Source organism: Ambystoma mexicanum, chromosome 6p (assembly GCF_040938575.1).
Source record: "Ambystoma mexicanum isolate Mex_15411 chromosome 6p, UKY_AmexF1_1, whole genome shotgun sequence".
Taxonomy (NCBI): domain Eukaryota; kingdom Metazoa; phylum Chordata; class Amphibia; order Caudata; family Ambystomatidae; genus Ambystoma; species Ambystoma mexicanum.
The window spans coordinates 330,489,925-330,502,760 of NC_090935.1; the positions used below are offsets into that span (position 1 = coordinate 330,489,925).

Genomic DNA, 12,836 nt, shown 5'->3' on the forward strand with positions numbered 1-12,836 from the left:
TGTGAGCATCTCTTCCATATCTGGAAAAGAGCCATTGAAAAATAGGAAATATTTTTGGTGGAGGTAACGAAAGTAGGTATGTATGAACAGTTTTGCACCCATTATTATCCAGTAAATAGTGTAGACAGCATTTCTTAATACATTTCACCTGGAGATGCACGTCCATAGTGTGTCACGGTAGAAATAGATGGTATTTAAAATAACAGGGTCCTTTTACCATTGCCGCTGAACTCATTAAGACTATCAACTTTACAAAGAGATTTCTTAGAAGATTTTCGGTCGTGATGCAGGATATTTGACTTTGCAAAATAAAAAGGTCATGGCTGGAAGGTTTTGAATTAATCATAACCACAGGCACGCTAGCATTAGCACGCATCTGAACCAGAGCCCACGTGTGATACATCTCCACAGTCTGTAATGCTCATTAGCATCTGGGCAAAAAGCAAGCATGCATAGGGCTGTGTTTTAAAGAAGCTGTTGGCTTCTCACAGCATCCCCAACAGTTCTCCCATTTCCCACATGCTGCCAACCACGCCCCTTTGCTATGGCCCGAGTCAGCGAAATAAAATAATATTCACCCTTCCCTTATACTCCTGTCTGCTCCCTGCATGCTCTCCTTACACAGTTGCCACAGAAATGCAAGCGGTCTCTATCGGGAGCCAAAGCAGCCATTTCCATGGTGGGCTATAGAAATGGAAGAGGCTCCATCTGGGGCCAAAGCCACCATTTTCCAAAGTGGTCATTTTATTTGTATTCGTTTTTATGTATTTATTTAATTTTATTTGTTTATTATGCGCCAGAGCCTGCACGCATCAGGGCTCAACATATATAACACATACAGGTAGAACAGAATTACAATTAAACAAACAAGAACGTCTTGAGATGTTTCCTAAAAGTGAGCATGTTTTCTTCCATGCGCAACTCAGGGGGAAGTTTGTTCCACCAACGCAGCATTGTACCGAAAACGAGCTGTCATTGCCTCCAACTCATTTACTTCTAGGCTTGATCACTAACATTGAGTCCCTAGACCGGGTAACTTAGTTACATTTTCCCAGAATCAGGAGTTCTCTTAGGTACTCTGGCACTTGTCCATATAAACATCTATGTACAATTGTACTCTTCTTGAAGCATATTCTGGCTTCAGCTGGGAGCCAGTGCAGCTACCTCCTGTGTACAGAAATATGGTCCTGCCGTGCCATGCTTTTGTTAATCCGCACAGCATCAGTTTGAAGGATCTGCAACTTTTTTGATGTAACCTTTGCTTGCTCCAACTAATAACACACGACAATAGTCGATCCTAGGCATAATAACAGCTCGAACTAGCATAGTCCAGTTCGGCAGAGAGGCATAAGTCTTCACCAATCTGAGCAGTCTCAGATGATATTGAGATTTGTTAATTACACTATTAAGATGAGCTTCAGTACCAAGACATGGTTTGAAAATCACCCCCAAGGTCTCCTTGGACACTGCCTGAATATCCCTTCCCGGGCCCTCTGCACAGCTCTGGCTTCTCATTTCGTCTCTAAAAGACAGGACATCCTAATCACCCTCTCGTCTTCTCCTCCTCTTCCAGCTTCTCTTTCCGTTCCCTCTGGTCCCCTGCAATCCCTTCTCCTCCCTCTTTCTCTTCCTTTCCTCTGTTTTCCCCTAAGAGATTTATAGACAAGTCCGATCTATGAAAGTCTCGTCAAAACAGGTTATTCCCTGTTCTTCCAAATCCATCAAAGACCATATTGACACCCTCGCTCCTGCCCTGGCTGACTTCTGCAATCACACCTTCACCACCGGAGGCTTCCCCTCACCCCTGAAGCACTCTCTTGTGCACCCTCTTCTCAAGAAACCCTCAGACGATCCCTCCTGCCTGGCTAACTATCGCCTGGTCTCCATCACTCCTTTCCTGGGCAAAACCCTGGAAAGGCTGGCCATCTCCCAACTTAACCTCCACACTGAATCTGTTGGTTGTCTTCATGACAATCCGTCTTGCTTCCGAGCAGCCAGAAGCATGGAAACTGCTCTCCTGAACATCTGTGAGGACCTGCTCTTCAACCTTGATACAAATCTCACATCTGTCCACATTTTACTCGATCTGTCTGCCTTTGACACGCTCAACCATGCCATCCTGCTCAACCACCTCCATGATAACCTGGGTGTCACCGATCAGGCCCTGAACTGGCTGACCTCTTTCCTTGCCAACCGAATCTCACAGGTCCAACTTGGGTCCTTCCTTTCCTTTACCTAACTCAACCTGTGGTGTTCCCCAGGGGTCTATCCTCTCTCCCTAGCTTTTCAGCCAATACCTGGCACCTCTTGCCCACTGCATTGCCGGTCTCTGCTACAACTTTCAGTGCTATGCGGCTGACACCCAGCTCATTTTCAAGCTCCCCTCTGCCACTTATTCTCCCTCTCTCATCTACGTATGTCTGTCTGCTATCCAGGAGTGGTGTGCCAAAAGGATCTCTGCCTTAATGCAAGTAAGATGGAGATCCTCATTGTCACACAAGCACCTCCCTTTCCTGTCACTCTCTGGCTGACCTCCCTTAGCTGCTTCCTGCTCCCACCTGCAAGGCCAAGAACCTCTGGGTCATCTTCGACTCCACACTTTCCTTTTCTCATCACATCTCTGACATCTCCAAGAAGTCAAACTACCAACTGCACCTCCTCAGAGTATTCTTCCTTTCCTCACCTTCCCCCAGGAGCTCACTGTCTCTAGAGCTCTAGTTCTCTCTAGGCTGGACTACTGCAACAGCCTCTTTCTAAATCTGCCTGCTTCTACTCTCCACCCTCTGCAACTCATCCAGAACAGGACTGCAAGACTTGTCCTGGGCCTTAAGCCCAGGTATCGTATCTCTCCAGCCCACAAATTGTTTTACTGGCTCCAAGTGGCTGCAACGATTAATTTCAAGACCCTCTGCATTTTCCACAAGGCCTTCTGGGTCCTGGGTCCAAACTACCTTCAACTCTCCCTTCGGAAATACCTTCCTACTCGAGCTCTTCACTCCTCCCCCTCCAACTCCCTCAGGGGCAGTCGCTTCTCTAAGTAACGAATTGGTGGTAGATCTCTTTTTTCGTCTGGGACCTCCCTTTGGAACAGCCTTCCTTCCTCTTTGAAACTTGAAGAGAACCATCTTCAGTTACAGAAGCACGAGAAGACCTTCCTCTTTGCTTCTGCCTTCTCTCTTCCTCTTCCCTGCTGATCTCTGTCTGTTACTGCACTGGGCACCTGGCTACCCTCTGAATTCAGAACCAGCTCCCTGCCCACCGCGCTCCACACCGACACTGCCCCCTGGCAACCCTTGCACTTGGGTCTGTCTCTGCAACCTTACAGTCCCCTTACCTGCACTTATTAGACACCCATTGTCTATGCTTAGCTCTTGCACTTTTCACCTGCTGGCCGCGCTACTTGTTGTTGCTTGTTCCCGTGTTCTACACTTTCCACTCCTCCCCATCCCCTTTGCACTTTCCCCCCTTCCCTCTCCCCAGCACTTGTGCAATCTCAATATCACTGGACCTAGTAAAATCAGTGTCTTGTCCTCCCTTGTTCCCCTCCCTTACCTCGCTGCGCCCTGAAACACTTGTCTATGGGCGTGCTATCAATAAATTATCCTAGATCATATAGTGCCCATCTGTGGTGAATCCCTCATACCGCCTCTCTAGTTTAGCATGTGCTTGTGTGGATCCAAAGATAAGGAACTCTGTTTTTGCCCCGTTAAGACAAAGTCTGTTTGCCGTCATCCAGTTTTGGACAGACTTCTAGATTTGTTCAATGTTCACCATGTCTTTCTCATAATCTCCAAGTGTCCTCTGCACAGTTTGTGAATCGCACACCTAGATTATCCAAAAGATACACCACAATTAATTAGCTCAGGCTCGGAGCACGCATACCCCAAACTATTCTCAAATTCCTATCCCCGAGAAAGGATTTAATCCAGTATATTGCTCCACTAGAGCACCCACCCTGGTCCAAATGCCTGTTGAGCAATTTCTCGAGCTCCACGAGATTGAAGGCTGCTGATAGATCGACTAGCATCAGCAGCCCTGATTTACTCTTGTCCATGATGTTAAGGATTTCGGCTTATAGATCCAATAGAGCACTTTATGTACCATGGGAAGGCCTGAAACCAGACACCCTAAAATGAAGCATCCTCTTACTTTCCACATGTTCCTGAAGCTGTATAGTAGCTAATGTATCAATCATTTTCAGCAAGGAAGCCACATTTGTTATATTTCTTAAATTGATTAAAACATTATGAATTTGCCCTGGTTTTGTTATCAAGGGGGTGACTATTACCTTTTTTTTTTAGAAGCTCTGGCACATGGTTGGTTCCAAATTTTGCATTGGCGAAACACACCAATAAAGGTGCATGGCATATTTTCCCATATGATAATAGCCTCTAGCAGTCCAGATGTTACCCTGGAGTGCTATTGTCAATAAAGCACGCGGGTAGGCCATTACCTGGTGTATGGGGCACGGTCATTCAAGCTTTATCGTCAAATGTTTCCCCAAACCTTAAGAATGACTGATACCGAGATGAACATCCATCCAAATCCAATATCAAAAGCCTCACTCTGATTTCCAATGCCACACTGATCTCCTCAGCTCTACTAAGCATGTGAAAGGTGGCATTACCAAAGCTGATGAATGCAAGAGTGCGGTGGGCTTTGACGCACGGCATCAAGGCCAGTCATGACGACATGGGAGAGGGAGGACATGTGGAAAAGTAGGGAGCACAAGTGGGGCTACTATTAATTATTAATGTATGAAAAGCAAGGATATGACTTTTTACATATATGCAAAAAAAGCAATTAAAAACATTTAAACATTGGTAACTTTATTATATACATGGTGATCAACACCTTCCAGAATTACCAAGTTATTTGTCGATGTATGTTTTTATATATCATAAGTAAATCACTTATGAAACACAACCCCTTCCCCAACCACAAATGTAAGACTGATGCTAGCCAGAAACTAACTCGCCCTTCAAAGCTCGCGAGAGTAGACGACCAATTCGAGTATGGCGATAGATTTTATTAATTTGAAAGCTGATCCGGGGCTGGCAGCATGCAGGCCGCAAATTTATTTCACAGAGAGTGAGTGCAATAGGATAATAACGGGGTTTGGCATGTTTTGTCATGTTTGAGCTGTGCCTCGTGGGAAGGAGGAGAAGGTGACGGGAATACAAACATTCGAGGAAGATGAGAAAAATACATTGCGACGAACAACATTGCTAGAGTACAAGAAAGTAGTGTATTCAGCTTTTAAGGCATTTCACAGAGGAGAATATTACCGTATTGTGAACTGTTGAAGAGCTCGATATTGAAGAAGGCGTAGTCTCCATTCGTCATCCCTTTCCGGTGAGCGGCCAGCATGATGTTCCGGACGGTGTCACTGCCGGCGCACATAATCACAACTAGAGAGGGGAGGAAAGGGACACACCGATAAGACGCTGCTCACAAACTACGCGCGGGCAATTGGCAGACGAAAACCAGCTCTGTTCCAGCGAGATGAGCTAGCCCTTGCTCAGATTGCAAATGAGAGCCGTTATTGACCTCTTTAACATATCAAATATCAACATGTACATGCTCTTGCCAACACAAAACGGTGGGCAAAAGGGTAGTTCCGTCTGAGAGAAGACCGTACCTCTTTGGAAGAGTGACAAAAAGGTTAACCTCAAATTTAAAAAAGTTATGAAAGGGGGAGTGTTTCTTTGATGTAAGGCAGCTTTGTGATAAAGCAGAGGAAGTTGACACAGCAGTTTATTGACATGACTTGTATCCAGTGGTAAGGGTCCACAGGGGTACTGGGGAATTTAATTGCTGGGATTCGATAAATTAGGGTATGCACTGGACTAGTCAATGGGCCTTATTACAAGTTTGGCGGTAGGCACCCGCGAATGGGCCATTACCGGCCCGTTATGAGTTGAATGGGCCGGTAAATGCCGGTATGGCCGGGCTCCCGATCCCTATTCTGCCCCATAGGGCAGAATGGTGGTGGAGAGCATGGTTGGACCGGCATCGTTTATAACGGTGCTGGTGCAATCACGAGTTCTGCCCGCAAGGAGAACTTGTAATGTGGCGGTATGGCAACAAAGGCGCCGGTAGCACTACCATCGCCGTTGTTGCCTTACCGCCACATTTATAATGAGGCCCAAAGTGCTGGGTTGTCCTTCTGGACTATCCAGACAGAGTCTATAGAAGGGTTGGCTTATGCCTCTCGCTTAGCTGAGGGGAGACTATAGAAGTGTTGGGCTGTGCTTCCGGACTGGCCTAGGGGGCTGTCTCAAAGTGTTGTGTTATGCTAAACAGTACACAGAAACCTTATGGCTTATGGCTCAGACTGCATCAAAGAGAGTCAACTGAGATCTTGGATTACGATTTCATCCAGTTAGGGGAGTCTAAGAAAGCAATGGGCCTCATTACGAGGACCCCTTACCGCCCTATTACAAGGTCCGCTCGCGGGACCCGCTCAGGACGCCTGGTTTTTACCAGACTCCTTTAGCGGGTCCCGTGAGTGGCCCATCATTAACGGGCCCGTTGTTAGCATGCTCCCCATTCCCATTGAGGGGAATGGGGATTGACCGGGTTCCGGTTCCCTGATTTGGGAAATATCGGGCCCTCCTAGGTCGGAATGGCCCGGTATTTCGCCATTCAGGGAACCCGGACCCGGGTTTGGGGTAGCCAGGCTCTTATTAAGGGCATGGCTACCTCCAAACTCGTAATGTGGACCAATGTGTTGATGTCCAGCCAGGCAAATCCACATACGTGCCAGAGAAGCCTGTGGCCCAATTGAGAGCCACAGTAAATCTGTTTTCATATAAGAGGGGAAGGCAAACCAGAAATAGGGGAAAACACATGGCCATTGGCAGGCTTGGACATGGGCCCTCATTCCGAGTTTGGAGGTAGCCATGGCGCTATTGCCATGGCTGCCTCCAAAATCGGTCTGACTCCGGTCTGGTGAAGGGAGTAATTACCGGTCCAGTCCGAGGTCGGCGGGACCGGGAATTCCCCATTCACCAGAGCCATTCCCCCATTCCCATTTGAGCCCCCATAGGGCTCAATGGGAATGGGGAAGGTGCAAATAACGGTACCGCAATTTGCGGTACCGTTATTTGCTCCCTGGACCCTTTGCGGCTCCCGCTGGTAAATCCGCAAAGGGACCTCATAGTAGGGCGCAAAGGGATTACCGGCACCGATGTCCTTAACGGTGCCCGGTATCCCTTTGCGCCCTACTCGGAATGAGGCCCATAATGCTGATATGGGCCAGTTCCATTGTCAAAGTGGGCCACTTTAATGAGTCATTGGGCCTCATTAGGAGTTTGGAGGTAGCCATGCTGTTCGTACCGGCATGGCTACCCCCAAACCGGGTACCGGGTCCCAAAAATAGGGAATTACCGGGGCATGCCGACTTTAGCGGGCCCAATAATTCCCATTCTCGGGACCTGGACCGGTACATCCCCATTCCCATTGAGCCGAATGGGGAGGATGCTAACAACGGACCCGTTAATGATGGGTCCGTTGTTAGCATACTGGTTTGCTCGCGGGTGGCGGTATGCACGTCTGGTCTGGACAGACGTGCATTCCGCCACCCATGAGGAAACCAGCAATGTGGCGGCCCGGAATGAACGGTGCTGGTATCTTACCGGCACCATTCATTCTGTGGCCACCAGCCTCCTAACGAGGCCCATTCTGTGGCTAGTAGTTTTGAGCAGTGAATACATATTCATTAAAATGCACAATTTGCATCACAGTTTATCAAAAAACTCCCCGTTCAGTGTCACAAAAGGAATGAGTAGACCATTTACAACGGTGGACCACTTTTTCGTTGGTGTCCGTGACAATTGAATGGTCCTGTCTGACCATGGCCCTTGGTAGGTAAGTGGGTGAACGAAAGTGACACTGAAAATTGGCAATCTATTCCCATGTGTTTATTTACTAGTGAAGTTCTATAAAAATGTTGCATATACATTCCAAACAATAACAAGAGCAATGCGTGCAACAACCAGCATTTGTAACTGATTATTTCCGAACATTATGGGCAATGACGGGCAGCTACAATTGTTTTTAATCCACCTGTGTTTTAAAGTCAGCAATCCTCGAGCATAACCATTAGGGGGATTAGTGAAGTCATCTGACATCGACATCAGCTTATGAATGTCATTATGCTGCTGATTAGACTTTTTGATACAGACCACCCCTATGCCCAGCCCGAATGGGAGCCACGCCCCTTATCTTCTTGGTCACAGTAAGACCCCCAAGCCCCAGGGCCCGTAGTGGAGCACGTAGGTAATGGTGATGCATGATTTATGTCATGGGCATAGGAGGGAATCACTGTGGCAAAGAGGTAGCTGTGGCCTCTGCACATATTCCAGCATAGAGAGGCAGGCATTGTACAATGGTGTGGCCACAGACTGTTTAGTCCCAGCTAAATTATCCTGGGCGGCTCTACTAGTCTAATATTCAGATAAATTTGGAATGTTTGGGCATTCAACGTGTCCTTCCAGTCTCCACAATGTTTAGATGTGCAATAATCTGCTCTATTTGAATGCAAGCAGATGGACATACAGAGTGGGCCTCATTACACGGACGGCGGTAACCATGGCGCTATTAGCGCCATGGTTGTCGCCAGTATTTTACCGATTCCGCCTTGGTGAATGGGGGAATTACCGCCCCATTCCAAGGTTGGCGGGGCGGTAATTCCCCATTCACCAAGGCCCTTCCCCATTCCCATTTGAGCCCCCATAGGGCTCAATGGGAATGGGGAAGGAGCAAATAACGGTACCGCTATTAGCGGTACCGTTATTTGCCCTGAAGTCCCTCAGCGGGTCCCTTCCTTAACGCGTGGTCTGGCCACACGTTGAGGACGGGACCCGCTGAGGGACCGCGTAGTATGGCGCTAAGGGATTACCGGCACCGGTGCCCTTACCGGTGCCAGTAATCCCTTAGCACCATCCATGTAATGAGGCCCAGTTACTTGTTATGGTGAGAACTCAGATATCCATTAAAAAGGACAGACGTGGCTGGTGAGGCGATTATATATATAGAGAAGCTTCCGTAGAACAATTTGATGCATTATTATCAGGAACTGCCTAAGGAACCCAGTCACTAAAACGAATCGCCCAACCCAGACCAAGAGTCAATGGAGGTAATTACGACCTTGGCGGCAAGGGGTTAATGGCGCCGGTAAAGGTGCCGGAGCCATCAACCCCTTACCGCCCCATTACGAGTCTGCTCGCAGGAACCTGCTAAGAATGCCTGGTAATACCAGACGTCCTTAGCGGGTCCCGCAAGCAGACCAGGATGCCAACACCAGGCCCGTTATTAACGGGCCTGTTGTTAGCATCCTCCCCATTCCCATTGAGCCCTACGGGGCTCAAATAGGAATGGGAATGGGGATGTACCGGGTCTGGGTTCCTTGAATTAGGAATTACCGGGCCCACCAAGGTCGAAATGGCTTGGTAATTCCTCATTCAAGGAACCCGGACCCGGTACCCTGTATGGGGTAGCCATGCCGCTAATAGCGGCATGTTACCTCCATACTCGGAATGACCCCCCAATGACTTCCAAGAAGAACCCAACTCTCTACTCCATGCCAACCCAGCTCCAGGGGAATTCTCTCCATCTTGGGCTTCTTCAATGCAGTGATCTACTGTTTTTGAATGAAATAGGTGGACATACATTCTTTTTATGGAGGAACACAGATATCACATCAAAGTTAACAGAGGTGGATGGTGAGGTGATTTATAGAGAGAAGCTTCCATGTAATCAAAGAATTGCCTTTTCTTGAACGCATTATTACAAAGAACTGCCTAATGACCCAAATCAAACGACTCCCAAGAAGAGCCCAACTCACCAATGCCAAGCAACCCAAATCCAGGGGCATTCTATCTATCACAGGCTTCTTCCGTCATGATTAAAGCTGCCACTAATGCAAAGTGCGAGTCTTGTGAAATGTGACTCCTCGCTCTCTTCTGTGTACCATGGGGGGTATTGATGGGCTGCCATCTGAAGGATGGCAGGATAGCTTGCCAAAGCACCACACAGGGAAAGATAGTCAGGATGGATCTTCCGAAACAGACCGCCACCGGTCCCAGGAAGGTCATGCTCACTCACAGTAAATCCCATTCCAGGGGCAGACATTTCATGGAATACTGCATATGCAGTAGGCACAAGAAGCACCAACTCCTTGTACTAGATATTGCTTTTCTGCATCAAGGTCTCACAGCATTGAAACGTGGCTGCAGGTACCTAGAGACGAGGGTTTCAGAGGCAAAGCGAATGAAAAGCAGAACAAGTACCTCCACTCACATCAAATATCTAAAAGCAACACGTAGAAGAGACAAAAAAGGAAATGAAAGTCACACAACCACCACAAACAGCCACCTAATCCTCCAGAGGTGCTAGCTAAAGGCGAACACCCACTGAGACAGTCGCTAGCACACAGGAACCTAATCCTGCTGGCATCCATGATAAAGTCGCCTGGGAAATGGACACCATGGGGCCACATTTACTCACAAATGCACCCTCATTAAAATCAAATATTCTACAATAGTAGTTTATAATATAAAATTGTGGTAGTGTGCTGAGAGTGCTCTTCCGCTGTGACCCACTGTAGATTGTGTCCTGCTGTGCTTTCCTGGACTACCGTGATCTTCATCCATCAGCGGCGACCCGTTTTCTGCTCCATATTGTGCTCTGTCTGGACTGTGTGGGGTACGCATTGCCTCTACCTTACATCTCAGAATTTCAATACACAGAGTCACATTTACGAAACAACACTTTTCATCTTGCTTGTCTCTATCTCTTAATAGAGCGCCAAGCCACTCCCCTATTTTCCAGAATCACCATATATAAGGAGGCGCGCTCGTAGGAGTGCATTGAGAGCGCTGTTCAGCGGAGTAGCAAGCAGCTGCTAGAAATACTGAGGTCTGCTATTGATATGTCTCTTTATAATTTAACCACAACTATGCCTCAGCATTCAGGCAACTTGTTTACCGGCCACACATTAGCTCCAGCTCAAGACCTAGCTTCAGAAATTACATTGAGCACCAGACCCAGGAACACTAAAAGGCATCACTCAAACTCGCTAACGGGCAACATTAGAGAATTTTACCAACCGCTGATGCGATGCACTAACGCTACTGCCATAGTACCATCAAATACCATGCAGCCCTCTCACTTAACATCTGTAACTGATTCCTCGTTAGCCACAAATATCAACCAGCATGTTACTGATGCAGAATTATTGGTATGCCCCACGCAGATGAGCGAGTTTTGACCAGAACCAGGGAAAGGATCTGATTGCTGATACCACATTGCAAATAGCATCACAGCAAATCATCGAGGGCATAATTCACACAACCAATAATTCACAAGTACAATTTCTTTATTCCCAAATTGTGAAAAACTCAATGGAAGTCCCAATGAATCCTCTGCAATGCCAAGTGCACTACCCTGTAACTGGAACCTTGAACCCAGATGATACAATTGTGAGATCTGCTGGTTTTATTTTACAACCTTCTAATGTTGAGCAAACCATTTGTGAAACACAAGCAGAGGACCTTACAAGCAAGCCTCCTCTAAATCTTTCAAACTCGCCCATTTTGTATCCTGAATCAGCGAACATTTCATTCTTCTGTGTCTTCCCCAATGTCTTATGTATAACCTACCCTGAGACCTTCATTTGGGCTTATCCACCCCCTCCCACTAAATCTCTTGTATGAAACAACCATAACTGCAATTAATACCAGGATTTATAGCCTAACCAAAATCTTGGAGTCATTGGAAAAATAAAACTGACCAGCATACATCTCTACTGAACTTACTATCGTTCAAAGTAGACTGGCTGGCTTCTGAAATGAAATATCATTAACATGCATGTTTAAATAATCTCTAAACCCCTACTTCAGCCCCTGCTCAATGCGAAAGATCTGCAGGGGGCGAAAGAAGACCTCCATGACAATCGGGGTAGGTTGACAGACAATTGAGGTAATAAAAATTTCGACCTAAAGTGACTCTCCTATATTTTTTGACCCCACTTCATTGGCTAGCATAATAGAGGTCACTGAACTAGAACAAGAACCATTATTTAAAGTTTTCCAGCCACAGAAACCCCAAAAGAATTATCCAGACGAAGTAGCAAAATTAAAAAAAAAGAAAATAAAAATCAAAGAATCAGCCTGATGCAACTAGATCAATCACTAGCAAATCTAAAAAATGTATTGAATCGTTGACCACCCCATTACGGATAGCAACTTCTAATGTCCAACCTAAAAGTGCTATGCATCCGGTAGTTGATCAAATTCATTTGAATGAAGAAATACAGGTACCAAACTCCCCCGGTATAGTGGCTGACCCATTAATACCCATAGGCAAACAGCAGGATGAGGATAACAAGTTATTGAATTTTTCATCATATTCCATTACTTCCCTCCCTCAAACAAGTAAAGTACAAGATTCCTCGCACCTTCCATTTCCTACAGATAATGCTAGAAAGAAAGGGGAGCTCGAGGATGACAATTCCAATTTCTTGACTATGGAACAAAAAAGATCCCGAGTACCTAAACAATCTACTAGTAGCATGCATATCACTGCTAACAGAGATCACTGTAAAGCTTACCATACTCTGAACGAAGAGAGATCTCTGCCCCCCCCACTGCACCCCCACAGGGAGTGGATAGGCACCCTGCATAAAGAGGTAATTCATCACTTAGACATTCAAACACGTTAATGTTAACAATGAATAACAGGCAAAGAGCTAATCCATTTCCCAATCGAACAACATTTCTAACTGTATTCAAGACCATAACCAACTTAAAACTGATACAATATCAAGATAT

General features: G+C 46.6%; 1 protein-coding gene across 2 annotated transcripts in view; it reads right to left on the minus strand.

Annotated features, from left to right (window-relative positions):
- NPR3 (natriuretic peptide receptor 3) overlaps positions 1 to 12,836 on the minus strand; it is a 295,266-nt gene that overhangs the window by 229,743 nt on the left and 52,687 nt on the right. For both annotated transcript variants that reach the window (XM_069627088.1, XM_069627087.1), the window contains exon 2: positions 5,289 to 5,411. In XM_069627088.1, coding sequence (XP_069483189.1) covers positions 5,289 to 5,411 — 123 coding nt within the window. The remainder of the gene's footprint in view (positions 1 to 5,288; positions 5,412 to 12,836) is intronic.